General features: G+C 44.0%; 1 protein-coding gene across 1 annotated transcript in view; it reads left to right on the top strand.

The window, feature by feature from the left end:
• The first annotated feature begins 20,726 nt into the window (after window positions 1-20,726).
• The window catches only part of smg1 (SMG1 nonsense mediated mRNA decay associated PI3K related kinase), a 36,732-nt gene continuing 33,711 nt past the window's right edge, over window positions 20,727-23,747 (top strand). Inside the window, exons 1-2 of the mRNA XM_068749567.1 lie at window positions 20,727-20,803; window positions 23,563-23,711. Coding sequence (XP_068605668.1) covers window positions 20,727-20,803; window positions 23,563-23,711 — 226 coding nt within the window. The remainder of the gene's footprint in view (window positions 20,804-23,562; window positions 23,712-23,747) is intronic.

Here is a 23,747-nt window from a genome sequence, read left to right as displayed (position 1 = left end):
AGTGAGAATAAAAGTGAGATGAGAGAACAAGAGCTTCCTTCCCTAATTCCACACACCATTAAATTGTAATTTCAAAGGCTGATATATTTTGCATTAAAACATTATGGCCGTCTACCCATCCAATTACTATGCAGCATGTGCTATTGCTGTCTACAAACCCTGCATCGTAGCCTGGATGGGAAAGATCATATACATTCAATCCAAAGGCTCATCTCCACAACACCACACCAGGCTGGTGGAGACAAGTTCACTGATGGGGAGAAACATCTAGATTCTGATCTACTAAAATACTAATAAAGCAGAATTCAAATAATCTCATAAAAAAATAATCCAAACAGAAACTCAGGTTTCTCAGTCATGTCATCGCACCTAAATCCAGCAGCCCCCAACAGCCTGACCCTCATCATGTCACTTCCAGATCATGAAAATCTGTCCCTAGAATTTGGATCACATTGTTTGGTTTGACATTTAATCTAGAAAAACAAATATTTTACTAATGGTGGGTTTCCTCAGGATCCAGAGTTGGAACTTTATAAGATAAATTTGACTCCTAACTGAATCATCTTCATCTCCACTGTGATCTATCCAATCTAACCCTAACGCACCAAATCCAGAACATGACCTGGATCTAGATCAGACTCTGATGTGTGCTAGAGCTGATAGCGATGTCTTTGTATCATCTTTATCCATTTATTGTTGACAACACCCTGAAGTTAGAATATAAAATCCAAGAATCTCTCCACTACAAGTCTGACAGAAAGATAGAGCAGCTCCCCCCAAAAAATGAGAGATGAATTTGGAGGCTTTTCCTCAGATGAGCAGGAATGGTTTTTCTGCAATCATGAAAACTTTGCAGGAGCACGAGGGGGGGGCACACACTTTCACAGCCAACAAATCTGGTTTAACTGAAGAGATGGTGCTTTTCCAGACTGAAAGATGCTGGAGATCACTTTCAGAGTAATGCAATATAATAATAATATAATTTACTGATGGATAATGACTGACTAATCGTTTGCTATAGATACTGAAGAAGGCAGAACATTTAGCTAGCTTGGATAAGGTTAGGCTCAACTTTATTGACATTACACAAGTACAGGGTAGCAGAATGCAGTTTAGCATCTAACCAGTTGTACCCAGTTGGGGTTGAAGGTATGGCTTGGGGAAGGAATGGTGGGGGGTGATTTGTTGTGCCTGAGCATCAGGGACCATATAGATGGGGGGGGGCGGTTTGCATCAGCGATGACTTTGGGGGCAGATTTAGAGCCATATAGCCCTAGCATGCCGGTGTTCCAGACTGAGGTATGTGAGCTAATGATATCTGTGTTAGCCTTAGGTGCGTGCATAGGGAGGGGTTCACCTTGGGCAGGGTCCTGCCAAACAGCTACGCTGGCTGCTGTATTGTGCGGCTGGGGGAGTGGTCCGTACCCTCAGTTGCAGGGCTGCTCATCATGTTCATGGTTGAGGGGTCTTGTATGCTTGCTATGGGGGTCTTAGGCAGAGGTGTGTAAAGCAGGAGGCCTGGGTAGGCAGGGGGGTGGGGGGGTTAGGACATCCAGCTGGATGATAATTTATAGATAGATAGATAGATAGATAGATAGATAGATAGGGTTGATAAAAATCTATCTAACATAAATGTGATGCTTTCAGATTAAACATGTCATTTTTGCTGTGTAGCCATTGTCACTGTATTCTTGTGATAAAATCTTTTTTTTTTTTTTTTACAATAATCAACCCCTTTTCAGTAGCTGGATTCCGGTTGTTTTTATGAACGTCAGCCATCTGTAGAGCGATGCTCTGGCTAAATCCTGGGCAGCTCTCTAAGCATTGTGGGACCTCTTTCCTACACCTCCTGTCCAATTTATTAGTGCTTCTGTTGCATTCCAGCTGAACGCCAGTGCTGCCACTCACAGCAGATGTGACTGAAGCACCTTGTCACGTGCACATCATCTACAATTCTATATGACAGGTCATGTGTGGTCACCTGATCAGCAACCTGCATCCAGATGCACACACAGTATTTCCATCCATCCATAAAGCATCTATCTATCTATCTATCTATCTATCTATCTATCTATCTATCTATCTACATCAGATCAAGATAATCTGATTATCATATGGCAGGGTTAGATTAATCTTCTGATCTGACTCTGTGGTAATACTACTGTGTGGTCAGTACTCCTATAAACGGTCTGTGTTCAATAATGATTCATTCTATACTTTTAATCCAGATATTATCAGATTGAATCAGATTGTGTGACTGTGTGTGTGTGTGTGTGTGTGTGTGTGTGTGTTGTATGAGTGAGGGAGATATGAGATGGAGAGAGTTTGTACTTTCAGTTCATGTCACGCTATCCATCACTGGCAGCGCTTCTTGCGGGTGGATCACTGCAGGTTACGGTTGCACTCCCTAAGCATTGTGGGAGCTTGATGTATGTGCTGTCGACTGGCAGTTAATGAAACAGCACTACAGCAGCCAGCCTCTCCCCGACTGATACTCCCTTTCTTGCCTCCTCTTTGCTGCTGCCATATCCACCTCTGCCTCTTCTCTGACTAGTCTGTCTCCTCTCATTCTCTTTCTCTTCTAACAATTTTTTCTCTTTGTCGGCACACACTTGACAAACCATGAAGGAACTGAACATTTTCATGTTTAACTTTACACGTGCTTTGATTCCACCTCCATGATGAAGCAGTTTTTTTCCCCATTGAAAATAAGTAGAATATAATTGAACATTTCCTCTCTTTCCCGGTTCTTTGTTCTCCGTTGTGGGTGTGTGGTCAATAAGGAGGATTTGGGTCAAGATTAAGATATTTATATAATATGCAGATCAGTACAAGTTGGTTCAGATATCAGCGCTGGATTCCACCATGCGTCTCGTGAATGCATCATGGCGGAATGAAGACATTTCCTGCTTCGTCAACACGTCCCTGTAGGCGGGGATTTGCCCCAGCCAATCTAAGCCCATGTTTATCTGCGTCATTATGTGTCGTCACCAGATGAGACATTCAAGTGAATCAGTAATAATACAAAAATAAATGTGGTGCTTCCTGTTGTGATGTCGGTGTGTAACCACGTTGTGGAATCCCATTTAATACGGAAATTCCCTACAAACTGCAACCTTATTCTGTGGAGGAGATTGAGTGTCTGAATGTTCTCAGGAGCTATGTTGTCGGGGGCTTTGTGCTCCCGGTAGGGTCTCCCTTGGCAGTTCATAAGCCCCTATAAAAAGCACAAAATCAAGGACCGTGATGTCACCAAATATGGTGCAATCGTGGCCCCCTCAAGAGCTTTGGGTCATGACCGAAAGGACAAGTTCTTGGATAAGGCAGTCAAAATTAGTTTCTGTCACAGGATGGCTGTGCTGCCATTAGAGATAAGATGAGGAGCTCATTCACTAGGGAGGAACTTGGAGTCGAGCTGCTGCTCCTCCACATCTAGAGAAGTCAGCTGGAGATCTATTTTGGATGCCTCCTGGACTCCTCCCTTGGAGTGATGTTCTTGGCATGTCCCTCCAATAGTCATTCTCGGGGAAGACCGCCGACGCGCTGTAAAGACTATGTCTTGAGTCTAGCCTATGAATGCCTCGTGAGAGGGAAGTGCTGCCTCCGTGACGCGGCCCCAAATCAGTGGTGAGCCCTGAAACTGGCTCAGTGCAGAAGGGCTTTCAGTCTGTGAACTGTTTGTGCCACTGGGTGACCACACACACGACCCCCATCCATTCTCCTGAGAAAAACAATTGAGATATCATGAATGCTAAGAGGAACATTTGTCCCCCTAAACAAGTACATCGACATTTGTTGGACATTAAATTGGTCCATCACAACAATCCATCAACTTCAGAAAGGCATTTGGACACTGGCTGCGAAGAGAATGGGCTTTCAGCCACCCAAGGAGTGTAGCCATTTAGAAGAAATTGTTTTAGGTATCTTTGTACTTTTTTCACTGCGTAACTTTATCACTACTGATTAATACTCACCGACATAAAGGCATATCGTACGTCTATATGGATACAAGTGTACGATGCATGCACCACATGCCTTCACTGCTTCTTCACCTTTTTTCCTCTCTACACTCCGACACCAAGATATAACCACAAAGGAATGGGGCCCCAGTGAGAAAAAAATATTATGAAGCTTTCGGCACAGAAAACAGGCTTTCACTCATTTAAAGCAATAAAATAGAAAGCGCTTCGAGCAAGGCATTAGCATAGCATGAAAACCTGCCCGTAGCTTCCACCATGTCCTCCTATCAGTATTCCCCCGACTGTGTCTAACGATGTAACATTGATCTGATTTTAGTTTTACCGAATTCGTCCTCATATTGCTATAATATCAGCAAGTTGCATTTCTTGCCTAAGCATGCACACAAAACAAACCAATGCCATGATTTATTTGCGTATTTTTTAATTAAATTACGTCCGAAGTGAAATTGATGCTACAGTGCAGTTAAATTAACCTAGAACAGTTTCAGCCAGCTGACGATCCCATGTATAAAATGCTCCGGTCAAAGATTCCTTTGTTCCATCTTGCTGGTCCTTTTCTGCACAAAACACAAACTGGCATTTATCTGACCAACGACACGTCGTTGACCTTAAGTGTCCATTGTCACCAAGCATGTATGTCATACCAAAATGTAACATTTGAATAATAATAATAATAATAATTAAATATCCAGTTTCAATGTGGTCCCTCAGCCAACACCAATTTCTCTAAAGCAAAAGGAAAGAAAGCAAACCTATTTTTGGTAGATTTGAACCATTGTTCTACCTGCAGGAACATTTCAACCAAAGAGGTGTCCTTCCCCTTCTCTGTGCTTCTCATTCTGGTGCTGGTGGTGTGCTCGGGGAGTGTGTGAGGGATTATCTTGCTCAGTGCATTCATCAAGCTACTCAGGGGTAAAGCAAAAGAGTGACAGACAAATATATTCCAGTGTCAGTGACATCGCAGATTGCATGCAGAACAAGGCAGGACAAAACAAAGCAGGTGGTGTTCAGTAGGACCAAAGGGTTTCTGGAGATGTCACAAATGATTGTAGAAGTTGCCTTGATGGTCCTTGATTTTATACACGTGTTTGGATAGCTGATCAAATACTTTGGTAATAGATTGCATGTTAAACAATGTATTGTTTTTTTTTTTTTACTTTAATGAAAGCTCACAAGAATGACAGATAGTTACGGGATAATTGAGATATCAAAAAGTGGGGAGAGATGGTCTGGAGGTTTCTGCCGAATGCGGCTGTCTCCCCAACCTCCTTTCCTCGTCTGGGTGAGGAGGCGGGGGGTGAGAGGCTGGAGGCGGATGGATGTGGAGCCAGGATTCATTCAGAAAGAGGCCGGCATGATTGGGATCGTTAATGACTTCATTGATACAAAAAATCTTGATTTGATAACGACATTAAGAATGGCTCTGGTCACAGGTATCTACAGTTGTGTATGAGTTATGGTATGTTGCAGGAGGGGTCGTCATTCGCATTTGGGGGTGAAGATGGCGTGAGAAATGTTTTCAACTTTGGGAGAAACAACGTACACCCCTAGAACGGGATTAGAATGATGAATTAAAGCTCGTCTGAGGAGCTCTCCGACTGCAGAGACACATCCCACACCTGGACAGAAAGGCGATATTCGCTGGGAGGCGGGGAAAAGAAAAGACGTTAGTTTAGAATCCTCTCAAAAATACGTTTCAGTACTTCATATTTGTTGATTTGTGTTGCTGTTGGTGCCGACATGGATGACAATACCTTCTGCGTGTGGATAAAGCGACACAAAAGGAGGATCATCCTGAATTGTGTCCAGCATCCTGTCTCTGGCGCTGCAGTGAGCCTTGGTTGGGTGCTGCTGTTTCCTGCTCGCCCCCACACCTCTTGCAGAATTCATGCTCAGCTTTGTTGTCATATGTCCTGCCTTTGTCCCTTCTCGATCGCTCCTTGCTTATGGTCGCTGCTGTTTTCTGTAGCTGTCAGCGCTACAGCAGGCTGTTCCACTTTATACATCCAGTCAACGGGAGCTCTGCAGCAAACAAGACATCCAGATCTCTTTATAGGGTTCGACATTATCCTACTGCATCACAAGCACAAGCAGCTGGTGGACGCAGGCGTCGCTCTGAAAATGCATAAGAAATGTATAAGGCTAGGTATAGCTCAATAGAAAGAAAAAAACCTTCTTTATTATGGTAGATAGATAGATAGATAGATAGATAGATAGATAGATAGATAGATAGATAGATGAATGGATGGGAACAGTGATGGATCAATGTTGTTTCCATAAAAAGCACCATTCCAGATAAGTTAATGACAGGAACTCATCCCTGTGTGTGTGTGTGTGTGTGTGTGTGTCAATGTTTGTGTCCCCCCCCCCTCTCTCTCTGGACCTTCATGCCAGTGCTGGTAGCTTCATCCCCACCTCCCTCTTCCTCTCACTCTCTCTCTCTCTTTGTCTCCCCCCCCCCCCCTCTCTCTCTGGGTCTTCATGTTAGTGCTGGTAGCTTCATCCCCACCTCCCTCTTCCTCTCCCCCCTCTCTCTCTGGACCTTCATGCCAGTGCTGGTAGCTTCATCCCCACCTCCCTCTTCCTCTCACTCTCTCTCTCTCTCTCTCGCTCTCTTTGTCTCTCCCCCCCTCTCTCTCTGGACCTTCATGCCAGTGCTGGTAGCTTTATCCCCACCTCCCCAGCCACTGTAACAGCCAGCGTTCACCTTTGATTAGGAACTAAAACGCCAGCGCCGGCTTAGCTGACGTGTCAGACAGCTGCCAATTAGATCGGCTCAGCCTCAGGCAACTGGCTTCCAGCCTCATCGCTACCTGGCTGATCTTCCGTGGCTGTGCGGGGGTTTTCCTGCTCAATCTAATCACATCTTCCTCCTTTTGGAAGAGCAGGTTTCTTATACAAAACTTTATGAGCATTAATATAGATAATTGTAGTGGTCTGGAACATGAACATGCAAGCATGAACACTTAAGATAGGTAACGTTAAAGCCCTACAAGGCTCATGAATGATTTTTATTTGACCAGATTTTCACATGGTGGACTGGGAGGGCTGTCTCGTTCAAATGTTTGTCCTTTCAGTCGCAAGTCACACAATTGTGAAGGCCTCATGAGATCATCTGTTTCCATAGGTTCCATCTCACCGTAGTGAGATGTAACCTCTGCTACCAAGTACTACATCAGGGGTGTCAAACTCTTTTTCTCCAAGGGCCACATTAGCATTATGTTTGCCCTCCAAAGGCCAAATGTAAACCGTAACACAGTAAAAATGTAACTAAATGTAATGTAATCTAATGTAAAATAAATGTAACTACTCCTTAACATGCTGTTAAATAACTATTTAATTTTTTATTTAACTCTTTAGCTGCCACAGTAATTACAATAAAATATTCAGTTTTGATATAATTTTTTTAAAAGGTTGTAACTTAAAAATTGTTAGAGATAAAGCCAGACTGTAAATGAGAAAAATCATAAGAATGAACCAAAGTTTGTGATGGGAATAAATTAACACATCTAATAATGTGGAAAAGTGCCATTCAAGTGCAGCCATCACGCAGGGACAAAGATAATCGATACAAAATCAAAGCAAAACCAAAAAGCCACCACCTTGTCTTGTCATGGACATGCAGAAACCAAAAAAAACAACTGAAGTGGGAAAGATAAAGAACATTCCCCGAGTCAATGCCGCGGAAAAGACTCACTTTCAGGATCAGCACTGGACAGCTCCATATGTAGCCGGCTACCTATGGAGCTGTCCAGCGCTGATCCTGGAGGTGAACTTCATATGCTCCATATGTAGCAAGTCAAGATTCTGTAGAGAATTTTGGGAGTAACCTTTTTCTCTTCTGGGCAAAAGAACCACATTCACAGAAAGACTTTCATCAGTTCCCCAATAGCATGTTGGCTTGACATTTCTGAGCCGTTTGTGGCTAAAGAGCCTAAAGCTGCAGCAGTGGCGTGAGTCTCAGGCAGGAGTATTATAAAGTATTTTAATATCCTTCCCTTGTCCTGTCCAACATCTTTGTTTGGCTGGACTTGAAAATGATACTGCAAAATGTACTGGAAAGGAACAATCTGGCAAACTGATGAAATGATCAATCAAATAATTCTATTTCTAAGAGATGTCTTAACAAACTGTATCAGGGGTGAGCACGTGCACAAGCAGATACTGTGGGGGGGGGGGGGTCAGACATTCAAATGAAGATCATTAAATTAATTTACTCCTTATCAGCCTATATTGTATAATGTTTTGTCTCAAACTTTTTTTTCTGCTTCATCAGTGTGGACAGAATGTCAGAAACATAGCTGGATGCTACAGGCTACTGTCAGAGCTCGCTGGCACTCAGCGATGATCAATAGAGAAACCCTCAGCTCAGTGGATCTGCAGTGACCCTCTGTCAGCTGCGTGGGATGGCCAGTCGGACCATCGTCTTCATCATCTGGTGGTCGCTGAGCAGAGAAGTTCATAGATGCGTTCATCTTCCCGTCTCAGATACGCGAATATTCATAGCAAACTTAAGAGACAGTGAAAATGATCAAATGAGCACGTCAGGTGTGACTGCTTGAGATTAGAAAAGGCCGCTCATAAAAAAATAAAAGGACTAAAACTAGAAGAGCACTGACAGGAGCATAAACATCTGGACCGTCGACCCGACTTTCAGAACTGAACAAGCCTCTTTGATGAGAGTCCACTTGATTCTTTGTCTTTTGCTCTTCGTGATTTATGTTGCAGTTCTTAATTTATAACAAACCACAGGAGATATTTGAAGCACTGAAAAGGTAACCGCAGGCTAGATTGTTAAAACGCTGGCTGACAGTCTTATCATGAACGGCTCTGTTAAAGGAGCCGCACTGTAAAAAAAAAAAAAAAAACGTCTACGTGCTCACGCTCCGAGAGACTCCGATCAGCTGCCGTGTGGAAGGGAGAGGAAGGGAGGGATGCCTGGGAGAAATGGAGGTGTGTGTGTGCGTGTGTGTGTGTGTGTGTGAGAGCGTATTAGTATGTATGAAGTGCATAAATGGAACAGTGCATACTGCTGGCGTCAGGGACTTCCAGGACAGCCAGGCTTTGCCTCACCTACACTCTGCTCCGTCCGCATATTCTATCCCTCATCAATAAATTACATATTAATGCTGCCCCCCACCCCCCTGTACACAATCCACCAGCCCCACTCCCTCCCTCTCCTGTTTCTCGCCCATGCAGCACTTACAAGGCCAACAGCATCCTCCTCTCCTGGCTAACGAGGCTGTGGCTCCCGCTGCTCCCCTTGTTCCTAATCTTTGAGCCTCCTTTGTTCTCCTTCTCCTCCTCACATCTTACCTCTCGTTCATTCTCACTTTTTTTCTGATGAAAGAAGATAATTTAATCGTTCATTTGTGTGTGCATTTTTCATAATAAAGAATATTCTGGAAAATCGGGAAAAATGCACGAAAACTGTGGCATTCAGCATATAGCTGAAAATGGCTGGCACTCAAAGAGTTAATGTAATTTAAGCTCAATACGATGGCGCAAGCATCTCATCTCTAAGATACAAGCTAAGGGGTGCTGTAAAGAGCGAGATATGGAGAGAAGAATAAGAGAGTTGTCGTTGATCAGGGTGAATGGAGCAGAAATATTCCTGAGTCACACGAGCTTTGCTGTAAAAGCCCGTCAGCCCATCAAAAGAGGGCAGATGAGACGCTTTTAAGAACACAGGAAAAGGTCTTAAAGCACTCGTCATAACAAATGTAAATGTGGTTGAACGTTTCAACGAGGGGATCAGCGAGGATGTCGTTTTTTAAAAAGTAAAATGGCCGCATAAAGCGCAGTGTGGGGATGCATGTGGGGGTCCAGTGGGGAGGACAGTGGCAATTAAAATGGGGAGCGCTGTGGTGGAAATCTGGGCTTACTGTTCGGATTCCTGCTGGGAGACCTGTGTGAAGCTATGTGGGGAATACCATGTGGAATACTGTGTGAGTTCTGATGCAGTACTGTGTGCGTTCTGAGGGGATTCTTGTTGAGAATATTAGTGGAGAGACCTGTGGGATCACGATGGAGACTGCATGTGGAGAATACTTCCCTGGGGAGTGCTGTGGGGATTCCTGCTGGGGCTCCTCTGTGGAGTAGTGTGTGAGTTCTGATGCAGTACTGTGGGAGTTCTGAAGCAGTACTGTGGGAGTTCTGATGCAGTACCGTGGGAGTGCTGATGCAGTAGTGTGTGAGTTCTGATGCAGTAGTGTGTGAGTTCTGATGCAGTACTGTGGGAGTTCTGAAGCAGTACTGTGGGAGTTCTGATGCAGTACTCTGGGAGTGCTGATGCAGTAGTGTGTGAGTTCTGATGCAGTAGTGTGTTAGTTCTGATGCAGTACTGTGTGAGTTCTGATGCAGTAGTGTGTGAGTTCTGATGCAGTACTGTGTGAGTTCTGATGCAGTAGTGTGTTAGTTCTGATGCAGTACTGTGTGAGTTCTGATGCAGTACTGTGTGAGTTCTGATGCAGTAGTGTGTGAGTTCTGATGCAGTAGTGTGTGAGTTCTGATGCAGTACTGTGTGAGTTCTGATGCAGTAGTGTGTGAGTTCTGATGCAGTAGTGTGTTAGTTCTGGTGCAGTACTGTGTGAGTTCTGATGCAGTACTGTGTGAGTTCTGATGCAGTAGTGTGTGAGTTCTGATGCAGTACTGTGGGAGTTCTGATGCAGTAGTGTGTGAGTTCTGAAGCAGTACTGTGGGAGTTCTGATGTAGTAGTGTGTGAGTTCTGTTGCAGTAGTGTGTGAGTTCTGATGCAGTAGTGTGTGAGTTCTGATGCAGTAGTGTGTGAGTTCTGATGCAGTACTGTGGGAGTGCTGATGCAGTAGTGTGTGAGTTCTGATGCAGTACTTTGTGAGTTCTGAAGCAGTACTGTGGGAGTTCTGATGTAGTAGTGTGTGAGTTCTGTTGCAGTAGTGTGTGAGTTCTGATGCAGTACTGTGTGAGTTCTGATGCAGTAGTGTGTGAGTTCTGATGCAATACTGTGGGAGTGCTGATGCAGTAGTGTGTGAGTTCTGATGCAGTAGTGTGTCAGTTCTGATGCAGTAGTGTGTGAGTTCTGATGCAGTAGTGTGTGAGTTCTGATGCAGTACTGTGTGAGTTCTGATGCAGTAGTGTGTGAGTTCAGATGCAGTACTGTGTGAGTTCTGATGCAGTAGTGTGTGAGTTCTGCTGCAGTACTGTGTGAGTTCTGATGCAGTACTGTGTGAGTTCTGATGCAGTAGTGTGTGAGTTCTGATGCAGTACTGTGTGAGTTCTGATGCAGTACTGTGTGAGTTCTGATGCAGTACTGTGTGAGTTCTGATGCAGTAGTGTGTGAGTTCTGATGCAGTACTGTGTGAGTTCTAATGCACATTAACTCTGATTCACTTTGACTCTTCATGGTTGGTGTATAAAGATACCAAGAACAATGTAGAACCCTTTGGTGCTGATCCAGATCACCGTGTGGACGGTGTAGATCCAGTTAGGAGGGAAACGAGCTGCTTGGCGGAGGTCTGAGCTCTCTGAGTGCTTTTCTACTTTCCCATCTTTTCTCTTTTCCACCTGATCTAATCATCTCCTCATCTAACCTACTCTCCACCCTTCTTGTCCAGAGGTAGCTTTCAGTGAGAAATATATTAATGTGGCAGTTTAATTAGCGAGAACCCACACGGATATTGATTATATACTTGCCTAGAGTAAAGTTTGCCTTCTGCTCGCAGTCATTTATTGATCTCTGAGTGGGAAGGAGCACATTGGCAGTGGCAGTGTTTGCATATCAAGTGGGTGAACCTGAAGCATTCAAAGCCTCACCACTTACTTTGTGGATTTAGAGAAACAACATTTGTATTTAGAAAAGGTAGGCAACGGAATGGCCCAAAACAAAAAGGGTTTGTTAGAACATTTAGGCGTGAGACATGCCTTGTAGTGTCGCTGCCCATGTTGGTGTCCTTTGTGAACCACAGATTAATTAAAGGTGACAGTGAGTCTAATGTTTTTAGCTCTGACACGACAAGGCTTCAAACACCAATGCAGACGTGGGGACAGCTGTACTTGGACTCCCATTGGTCAAGGATGCAATAAAAGAGCTTGCGATTGGTTACTTTGCAGATTCAGATTTTAATTAAGAGGTACATATGGCTAATACAATATGATGTATCAAGCAGCACATGAATTAGTGAAAAAGAGTTGCACTCTGAACAGACATAAAATCAATAAAAGCAAATATTTGTTGGTAGTCTTTCAAATTAAATTTAATTCAAATCAATGAAATTTATTCTCTAACGTAGCATTGCCAGTTTCTCCCTTGAGTCGGTCTCAAGGCCAGATGAACGCAGGGCGTTGCGTCAGGAATGGTATGAGGCGGAATAATTTGCCAAGAATTGAACATAAAAATCACCTTAAATAAGAAAGTCATACCGGATCGGTCGAGGCCCGATGCTGGACGATGATGATGATGAATATATTTATTAGATAGAATGTTAGAGTACAAGTACAGTCACACAGTAGCATGTATTACAGTACAAGTACAGTCAAACATCCTGTCTAAGAAGAGCATTTCAAAAAAGCCCTTGGGGTCTTGTTTCCGTTGAAAGTCCTTCGTACATAAATCATCGACATTTAACAATACAAATAAAACTAATATTAAATTACTCAATTGATGCTAAATAACAATGAATTAAAAATTAAAGACACATAATATGTACAACGTAGGTGGACAAAAAAGGGGGTGGGGGTGGGGGATTGATCCGGAGAGAGTCGTGATGACTATCTCCGTTTCTGTCCCCCTAAAAGGTGTATTTTTAGGGCCGTTTTGAAGGAGGCCAAAGAGGTGCATGTTTTGAGGGCAGGAGTCAAACAGTTCCACCCTTGGGGGGCAGTATTATAAAAAGATGATTTACCCATGTTGGTCCTATAGGAGGGTGTAATCAGGTTATTGTTTGAGCTCCCTCTAGTGTTGTGGCTGTGGATGTCACTAAATCTGTGGAGGTGTTTATTTAGGTATGCAGGGATTGAGGGGACTGAGGGCAGAGCTGCATCGACTATTTTAAATGCCAATCCCATTTTGAGTTGTTTAACCCTGTCTTCTACCCTGAGCCATTTTAGGCTAGCAAAATGTCCAGGGAGAAGGTGGGTCATGGGCCCCAGATTGAGGAGTAGCCGCTACCCATTGCACAATGATTCCCATTTGTATTACCTCCGCCAAGGAGGATATGTTTTTACCGGCGTTTACCTGTCTGTCTGTCTGTTAGCAATATAACTCAAAAGGTGACAGACCAGTCTGGATGGAATTTTCCAGAAATGTTGGGAACGTTAATAACAGATGATTATATATTGGTGATGATCCAGAAGAGATCCTGGATTCTGGATCACTGACATTTTCGTTAACGTTGCACTAAATGGAGCTTCAAAATTTGTTAATATCTTGCTTGATTATGGACCGAAGTTTATGGAATTTGACACAGTCATGTAGGGTGGGATCCGGATTGCAGATATTTGTGAGGCTTTTCAAAAAATGGGGGTACACTTGCATTTCAGCCTATGGTACATTTCATATTAGAGATGGAGATTTCTAACAAGCATCTGTTTGTTTGTCTGATTGTTTGTCTGATTGTTAGCAGGACTCCTTAAAAACCACTGGATGGATCTTGCAGGAAAAAATCTGAAGATGGGTCTAAGTTAGATCCAATTAAATTTTGATTTCCTAATTAATGAAAGTATCACTGTGGTAAATTAAAGCATCTTATATAGGAAAGTATGATTGTCTAGATTTTATGCAGTAAAAGTGAGTTAACTGAGGTTTATGTGTTTTGGTTCTGGTTCTGTATACATGTCATATTGCCATTAGGATCAGGCCCCCAGAAATGTCTAATCCTAGCATCACCCCAGATTGCATCTTATCTCTTTCTTCCAGACCGTACTGCAAAGCAAAGTGTCAGAAAAGCACAGAGACTGTAATTGTGATCATGTTTGATTAAACACTCTGAATGGAAGACAAAAACTGCAGAGAAAGGAAGAAGGGAGAGAGCAGGAGAGGGGGAGGCGACTAATTGATTAGCTACAGAGAGAAAGTCAGAAGCTTAATTTGCCAAAGTGCTGCTGGGGATGAAACCCACCCCTCCACAGCCCCCTCCTCCTCAAAGGGATAGGGGCAAGACACGAGTAATTGATACACTGTTTGGGTTTATCAGAACCGCTGTGATCAGCTGCACCTGCAGGCCTAATCTCTGCAGTTTAACAACACTGCAGTTTAACAACACTACAGTTTAACAACAGTACAGTTTAACACAACTACAGTTTAACACCACTACAGTTTAACATCACTACAGTTTAACACCACTACAGTTTAACACCACTACAGTTTAACAACACTACAGTTTGACATCACAGTGTAAATCTACTCTCAATATATTTGTATATACATTTATTTATGGTGTATTAGTTGATTAACATCAGCTCAGTGTGTGTGTGTGTGTGTGTTTAGCTCCCTTTACACCGTGATAGAAGTGTCATTGCCACCCACACACGTTCCTCACAATAGCAGCGTTAACATTAACAACTTATGTAATGTTGGCTCTGCGCTTCAGTTCCCTGCTATAGCGCACTGCTGTTTTATTTTTTTATGCCCCTTAAATGGAACACAGAAAAGGAAGATGAGCGCTGTGCTGCTGAGCCTGGAAGCTGTTACTTATCTGACCCCAGAAAAGTTGGCAATATTTGGGTAAAAAACAAACTTTCCTCTCGTCTGGCTGCAAACTAAAATGTCACATGGTCTACTTTCAGCTACTTCATGTGTCAGGGAAACTCTGAGAGTTGCTCGTCCTCTGAAGAATTACAGACAGGGTGTGAGGAACTCCATCTCTTTACGCACATGCAGCATGGAGGGAAGTCTTTCAGAGTGTTCCCTCACAACAATAAGAACACGTCAGCTTTTACACCTTTCTCAGCCCCCTCCCAACAACAGATGCATGGCTTTCGACACAGATCTTCCACCACCTGACTTCCTGGAGAGCTTTTACCATCTGTTGGAATGTCCTTTAGGGTCATTGAGCAGGTGGAGCCTTGCATGGTATGAACCACCACCACTTTTGACTCTTTGACCCTCTCCCCTCAGGCAGGAGGCTACAGTCCATCCGGACCAGAACCTCCCCCCCCTCGGCTGGAAGATTCATGAACACTTAATAATTCTGAGTCGGACTCATGAACATTTGACTACCAGTAACTTGCGCTGCTCTGTTTGCACTGTGTGATTATATTAGTTTTACTGCTGCTAATACACATATGTGTATCCACTCCTGATGCTGCTGTTTTTGTGATGTGTCTGTACTTGTATGTTTTTTGTATCTTTGTCAATACTGTTACATGTTGCACGACTTAACCGAGAAAAAATTCCTAGTCTGTGAACCCTCACTGACAATGGCAATAAACTACTTCTGATTCTGGTTCTGATTCTGATTTAAGAATATTTGTCTGAATGAGTAAATGCTGGCTTGTATTCTGTGTATCAGAACAGTTAACTTGCCCTGCTAGTGCACTGCCCATTCCAAAACAGTATGGCCTTGTTGGAGTCATTTTGTTACCAGTTTTATTTTAACAAGTCCACAGTTTTCCTTTCCTTGGATTTTGTAGCATGGAGAAGTATTCCGAGTCACTTTGTCTAGTGACTCGGAATAGTTACTAGACAGTAGTCAAACTCCAAAGTAATTAATATCCAGTTCTTGGGGAAAAATTACGTGTGTAATGATTAGCGATCGTGTACGTCTCTGTAAACAAAGCCTTTGCAGATGGCTGACGCTGTTGCATTGTGGGATACCGTTACGAAAAGGGGGTTTCTGGCAATAGCCTTGGACAGCCAGCTGAAGGTTGACCTGGGGAGGCTTCACAATGTCAGCCTGATGAAATACATACTGAAAATGTATCAAGAGACGTAACTAAGAGTCTGAATCTGTCTGCTGGCAAAGTTTTCCCTGCAGCCAAGGAGAAAATTAGAGTTTCTTTAATCACGTTTCCTGCAAATAATCTCCTGGTCTCAATTCGACAACTTGAGCATCCATAACCAGCTCATTTTGAGGGGCGTAGGTTTATGGATGCGAGAAAAGGCTGAGAGGAGAGTGAGGGGAAGAGAGTGGCAGAGTGGAGAACAAAAAGAGGCCAGAGTGGTGAAAAATGAGAAAGATACAAGGAGGAGGGGGTATTTAAAAAAAAACATTTCCCTGTGGTATAATTTGATGATACGAGAGAGAGAGAGAGAGAGAGAGAGAGAGAGAGATCCCCAATGGAAAGACCACGAGTACAAATAAGGGAGAAAAAATAATTAACTGATGGAGTCCCATAGTGAGCTCATAGTGAAACTGGAAACATGCTGCCCCCTGCTGGTCACCCAGAGTTCTTCAGCCAGATAGGCCAGGGAGCAAGGACACGAGGAAATCAAAGGAACACACGCCTCCCTGGATGAAAACAGCGGTACACATAGAGACAGGTACACAAAGAAGTACAATTTTGACTTCCACCATAACAAAACTTATAATGAACACAGGGTGAAGGAACAGACCTGGATTAAAACATTCTTACCTGATCATGTTCCTGGCTTTCTTTACCATCACACACACACACTCCAGTCTTCCTACCTTCACTCCTTCGCTTGGTTATGCATGAGTCACAAGTCTTTTCCCAGCAGTCTGAAGAGGAGGCTTGTCAAAAATATCCTCTCTGTCCTTCTTTAATTTGATCTTCTTCATCGTTATTGATCCTATCATCAACTTTCCCACTGCCATCCATTGATTTACGGGAGTCTAGGTTACCACCAACATCGAGTGTGTGCTTGCTGTTTGGATTCACCCCCCCCCCCCCCACAAAGTTAAGTAATGTTTTAAAAATGAAGTAAGAATGGTCGTCTACATTGAGAAGTTCTCCTGTGTGCAGCAGAGTCGGGTTGAGCTGAGGACACAGCGGCAATCAGAGCCAACGGCTTCTGGACAGCCACGAATAATCTGAAGTGCAGCAATCTCCCCGGGCCAAAGACACAGACCTTTATCTGCACCAGAGACCTGAAGGCTGCGTGTATAATGGCTCGCTTGAACAAAATGTCTCCCATCTGAAGTAGTTGCTCTGCCAGATTAACTGGCTGTGAGTCTTTTCTTCTCGGCAGATCTTTCGTTTCTATTTATGCGTGCTGGATTAGAGTCGTAGTTCACTGCTCCTCTCTGCCCACCAGCAACTCTAGAAGTAGCATGTCGTGTAGCGCCCTGCAGCCAACTCATATTCAGTTATTCATACGTTTCCCACAGGATCAAGAAAATATCAAAGCTTGATCAGGTTCCTGGCTAAATTCTGGATATTTATGATCCGGAACAAGAAAAAAATAGGGGAGCTTTTGAATTTTTGTCACTGCAGAGGAACTAAGTTATAACCATGCAACAAAAACCAAACTACACCCCCCTGGAACAGACGCCATGGAATCAATCAGTGGTATAAAAATGGGTTTGTTGGACCTCCAAACGCTATGGAGCTAGATCCAGAAGAAAACCGGCGTGAACAAAAAAGAGATTTCTGTGAATAATTAATGTACTAATAATTATAGCAATGTGAGGAATCTGATGTAGATAATATATATAGGACCATTATTTCTGGCGTGAATCCATGTATGCGGGGGAACTGAGCTTTTCTTGCTACACATTTGTTCAGGACCCAGGAGAGTTCCAGAGCCCTGCTTCAAGCCACCCTGAAACACGCTGGCTGCTTCAGCCTTAATCACTCCTCTTGTTTTCTGTTGCATCAGTTAGAAGACGAGGCTCCTTAATGAGATGAGATATGTAAAACGTCTCCCTCTCAGCCTTCGCCTTCCACATCTGTTGCAGCTGCAGCGTCTAGCACGGCCGGTGTAGCGAGGGTGGCATGGCTGTGCTGTTTTCTACGTTTGTTTCATTTCTTTTCATGTAAAAGAAGTACTAAAACATGTGAATACAATACGGCAACTTGGAAAAGGACAACGTTACAGTCTGAAAGGTTTTTCATCAAGTTGAAGAAACCGGACCGATTAAACTTTAGCATTTTACTCATTATGAATATATATTTTCATTCTATCGACTTTATATTTCTTGTGCTCTGCAAACACCATAAAACTACAATTTGTAACATTCAAAGATCATTTATTGGCTTGAAACCAAACAGAAATCAATGGATCCGGCTGCTGTCCTTGTCACTGCGTTTGCTTCTCTGTCGCAAATACCTGTGGCTCTCACACGCACACACACACACACACACACGCACACACACAGAGGTAAACAGATCCCCACCATCTGCTACTGTTCACACAATGCTTGTGTTCATAGACACCCACATATTAGGCCTTGGCAGAAACTGCTTTCACCATTCGGTTAGTGTGTGTGTGTGTGTGTGTGTGTGTGTGTGTGTGTGTGTGTGTGTGTGTGTGTGTGCGTGTGTGTGTGTGTGTGTGTGTGTTGCACAGACCCTCCTTGAATCTGCTGTCCCTGAGTTTCACACACACAAACAGATGGAGTCAGTCCAGAGGCCAATCTGTGAAACTGGCACCAGAGGGCGCTGTGCCTCAGTTTCTGTGTGAGAGACACAAAACGGCTGAACTTGAACTATAAACTCAAATATTATCTCAAGTCGAGTCACCAGGAATGAATTTCCAGGTGTTCAACCTAAAGCCAGACTGACTGTGTTGGTACCATAATCTGTCTGATGTGAGGTTTCTTCATTGCTCTGGTCAAGATGAATCACACTTTGTGTTTATTAAGCACTTTTCTTTCACAACAAACCATGATGTTTTATAGTAAAGCCATGGTTTTTTCCCTGCGGTGAAAACCTAACCCTCCTTTCTGGTTCCTCATGCTGAGGTGTTTAAAATATCACACACCCAACTTCTTTCCCATTTGCCATCCATCCTGTCTGTGGATGGTCTGACAACAAATTCTTCTACTGTTCTTTGAAACTCAAAAAGTGAGATGTTCATTGGTGTGAAAAATCCTTTGTAGAATGTTTTGGGTCTCAAGAGTACGTTCAAGTGGCAGACGTCTCGTCCAGGGGCGTCCAAACCTTTTGTAACGCGAGACAAATTTGATCATGTCAACGTATCCTTGATGACAATATTTATTTCTTTTTAAATTAAGATTATATATTTTTTTATCAAAATCACAACTTTCCGTGAATGAAATTTGAGAAAATGTGAGAAAAACGTGTGGCGAACGCACAAAGGTGCTGTGCTTTCCCAAGGAAATGCTATCAGAGACAAAACGACGCAAATCTTTGATGCACATCCAACTTGGAAAACCTGATACTGCATGTGGGATCAAATGATGCTGTGGAACAATAATCTGAGGTGCTGAAGCAGGACTTTACTGAACTGTTGGATACGATCGGTTGTCTGGGTTCCTTTGGTCCAAAGAGCAGTGGAGAGATTTAGCAGACTGTTTAGCTTTAGTGCATGTCTGTCAGCTGCATTGGGCCACACATTCCCTTTATTTCATAAAGTGTAACTCCTTCTGGGGCCGCAGGCACATTTTAAGGCAGACAGACTCTACAGGTCAGGGGTGGAGCTATATAGCTACATGAAATGTGCTATATATATACATTTTCCTTGCCTTGCCTATATAAAGTTTTGTGTAAGGTTTTTATAACCAGAAACATGTGGTGTCACATAAACTTAGGAATGCGACTACATTATTACCTGTACCTGTACAGGGGTTTGGTTAGCAGTATCTAGAATCCTACTCAGAAAGGGGACACATGTCCCTGTCTCGAACAAAGGAATTCCTCAGGGGGGCCCCCTTGTAAAACTTTAGCTCAGGGGTGTCAAACTCATTTTCTCCAAGGGCCACATTAGCATTATGTTTGCCCTCCAAAGACCAAATGTAAACCGTAACACAGTAAAAATAACACAATAAAATATTCAGGTTTGATATCACTTTTTTAAAAGGTTGTAACTTAATAATTGTTAGAGATAAAGCCATACTGTAAATGAGAAAAATCACAAGTATGAACCAAAGTTTGTGATGGGAATAAATTAACACATCTAATAATGTGGAAAAGTTCCATTCAAATGCAATCATCACGCAGGAACAAAGATAATCAATACAAAATCAAAGCAAAACCAAAAAGCCACCACCTTGTCTTGTCATGGACATGCAGAAACCAAAAAAACCAACCGAAGTGGGCAAGATAAAGAACATTCCCCGAGTCAATGCCACGGAAAAGACGTCATTTCAGGATCAGCACTGGACAGCTCCATGTGTAGCCGGCTACCTATGGAGCTGTCCAGTGCTGATCCTGAGCTCCATATGTAGCCGACTTTTAATAAAGAAGAAAATATCAAGTCATTTCATGTATTGGTCAAAGATCCTTTGCTGAGTTGGTCAAATGTGTATTTAATTAGTGACAAATTGTAATGCCTATTAAAAAATAAAAAACAACAACAACTTGAATGCCGTGTTTACATTATTGAGAGGACGGAGTTCAAAAGCAGAATGGAGGATCCTGCGAACACACGACGCGTTTGCTTCCCGTCACGAAACCGTGATGGAGAATGCGGCAACCCCGCAGACCTCCACCAGATGGCGCTCGAGTAACTTCATGGACGACAACTGCCGCGACACCCCGCAGAAGAAGAAGCGCGGCTGTATGCTAACCACAACGACGAGTTGTTGCGAAGCGTTTTATCACATTTAACAATAGGCGTCGGTGAAAAAGCGAAGGGGGAGACTCGGCCACCGCTGTTGGCGGACCATGCAGCGCTCTGAAGGGTAATGAGCCGTAAAGTCTCGGGGTCTCGGCTCAGCGGTGCCCACAATCTGCAGCCCCACTGGAATGACTGGCAGCCCAGGTTGGTGTTCTGCGCCGCAGCGGCCTGTGCTGCTCTGCGGAGCTGCGGCCGCGTAGGGGGGATGTTTCTGTGTTTTTATGTCCTGAACGTGACGCTGAATGTCCGCGTCGTCCAGATGGATCATCTCCGGTGCCGTGATCTCTCGACAGGAGCCGGCGTGTCTTCCAGAACGCTGCGCTTGAGCCCGCCTCGCGGGCTGGCGCGCCGGGCGCTAGCGTTAGCTCGTCTGTCGCTGAGTCCGTTCGAGCCACTTCTCGAGTCACGCGAATGAAAACGACAGTGGCGTGCGTGCGTGAGCGCGCTGCGGGTGGGCTGGGATGGGCTGTGAGTCCGAGAGGACGGAGCTTCTGAGCGGGCTATGCTAGGTCAGCTAGGTAGCGTTCGCGGTGCTGCTTGAGCTAGCAGGCGGCTAGCACAGCCGGACGCCACCCCGCTGCGCGTCAATGAGACGCGTGGCCGCGCTGGACTGAGCGATAATGGCAACATTCCACGCAACAGTGCTCGACGAGGCACGGTCCCGTGTCTCTGCGAGGTTCCGGTCCCGCTAACGGACCCGCTGCCCCGGGACGCTGCTCTCTCGTGGCCCATTTTTGCGCCATGATTAAGTTGTAATTTGTGACTCGGCTGAGGTTGTCTGCAGTGTTTAGAACACCCCCGTGGACGTTGCCTTCCTATGGCCCAGTGGGGGACATGTCCACTGACATGTCCACGCACCACAGCTGGTGTTTGGACCTGGACTCGGGCCTGAGCCTCACGGGTCCACAGTTCAGCTCACATGTGCTCCTCTGTACGCTACCGGGCCGCTCAGACAGAATGAATCTACTACTGGACTTTCTCCTTGTCCCCTGAGGGGTCGCCACAGCAACCCAACCGTCTCCACTTCACCCTGTCCTTTGCATCGTCCTCCCCAACACCAGCCACTCTCATGTCCTCCCTCACTACGTCCATGTCTCTTCTCCTGGGTCGTCCTCTAGTCCTGTTCTCTGCAGTTCCATCCTCAGCGTCCTTCTACCGATATAGTCCCCGTCTCTCCTCTGGACATGTCCAAACCATCAAAGTCTGGTCTCTCTGACCTTGTCTCCAAAACGTCTAACCTTCGCTGTCCCTCTTGTCTCACTTCTAAACAGAAGAAATAAATGATTTATATAATTTCCATCGTTTTAATTATTAGTGTCTGAAAGGTGTATTATTTTGAAAAACGACCAGATTTTCTCTCCATTACATTTTCCTGTTGCTCAAAAACAACAACCTCTCTGTGGATCTTCTTTGGAGAGGGCAAAGGGTCAGCTCAGGAGTCAGAGAAGGAGTCTACAGGTGACTCGTGCGCCATTATGTGGTGACGAGCTAGAAAACGAGGCAACGAAGCCTTCAAAACTGCTTCGGCACATAGAAACCAAGAACCCTGGAATAAGACAAGACAAGAACTCTGAATTAAGACAAGAACCCTGGAATTAAGACAAGAACCCTGGAATAAAAGACAAGAACCCGGAATTAAGACAAGAACCCTGGAATAAAAGACAAGAACCCTGGAATAAGACAAGAACCCTGGAATAAAAGACAAGAACCCTGGAATAAGACAAGACAAGAACTCTGAATTAAGACAAGAACCCTGGAATTAAGACAAGAACCCTGGAATAAAAGACAAGAACCCGGAATTAAGACAAGAACCCTGGAATAAAAGACAAGAACCCTGGAATAAGACAAGAACCCTGGAATAAAAGACAAGAACCCTGGAATAAGACAAGACAAGAACTCTGAATTAAGACAAGAACCCTGGAATTAAGACAAGAACCCTGGAATAAAAGACAAGAACCCGGAATTAAGACAAGAACCCTGGAATAAAAGACAAGAACCCTGGAATAAGACAAGAACCCTGGAATAAAAGACAAGAACCCGGAATTAAGACAAGAACCCGGAATTAAGACAAGAACCCTGGAATAAAAGACAAGAACCCGGAATTAAGACAAGAACCCGGAATTAAGACAAGAACCCTGGAATAAAAGACAAGAACCCTGGAATAAAAGACAAGAACCCTGGAATAAGACAAGAACCCTGGAATAAAAGACAAGAACCCGGAATTAAGACAAGAACCCGGAATTAAGACAAGAACCCTGGAATAAAAGACAAGAACCCTGGAATAAAAGACAAGAACCCCGGAATAAAAGACAAGAACCCGGAATTAAGACAAGAACCCTGGAATAAAAGACAAGAACCTGGAATTAAGACAAGAACTTGTAATTGTTTTGAAAGAAATACGTGAATATGAAGGACGGAAGCAATTATTGAGACCACAATTTAAATGTGTGTTATGATGAGTATATATTGGTGTAATAATGGTTTAACAGTTATTACTAGTGAATTATATAAGGTTTAGTGGTACGGTATATTTACATTCCTCTTTTTTAATTAAATTACCCCTGGAAATATGTTCATGTCTTTCGTATCTGCCTCGGTGAATCTCCTAATGAAAGTTTGCTTTCTTAACACGTGAACGGACCCGTCGGAGACGCGGCTTTTACTGATTCAATGTTCATGTGATCAATCGTCAGGTCATCCATGTTGTTGCCCTGGAAACACGCACAGGTGCACGTGGGTCTCCTCTGGCCGTGTCATTCATTGATCATTGATCAGTTATTATATAGATTACACGAATTCAAACTTGATGAAATAATTCAAAGAACGAGCGTTAACTTTGAGCTTCCTAAGAATGTTCGACGTTACCGTGGTAACCTGCCGTTGTCTTTGACTGCTGTCTTCAGAGTTGACAGCGCGTCACCCAGCCAGGACGGCCTGAAGTCCAGAGAGCTCGGTTCAGCACCCTTGTCTGACGTGTTGCCCCCCAGCTGTCCGGACCGTCCGGTGCTGCCCAGCGATGCCGACGCCGCTGCAGAGACACGCCAAGAAGAGGGTGAGGCGTCGCCACCTTCTGGTCATCAGTCACAAA

This window comes from Brachionichthys hirsutus, chromosome 16, assembly GCF_040956055.1.
Source record: "Brachionichthys hirsutus isolate HB-005 chromosome 16, CSIRO-AGI_Bhir_v1, whole genome shotgun sequence".
In the NCBI taxonomy this organism is placed as follows: domain Eukaryota; kingdom Metazoa; phylum Chordata; class Actinopteri; order Lophiiformes; family Brachionichthyidae; genus Brachionichthys; species Brachionichthys hirsutus.
Note: the sequence above shows the minus strand (reverse complement) of the source record. Positions and strands in the feature narration are given on the sequence as shown.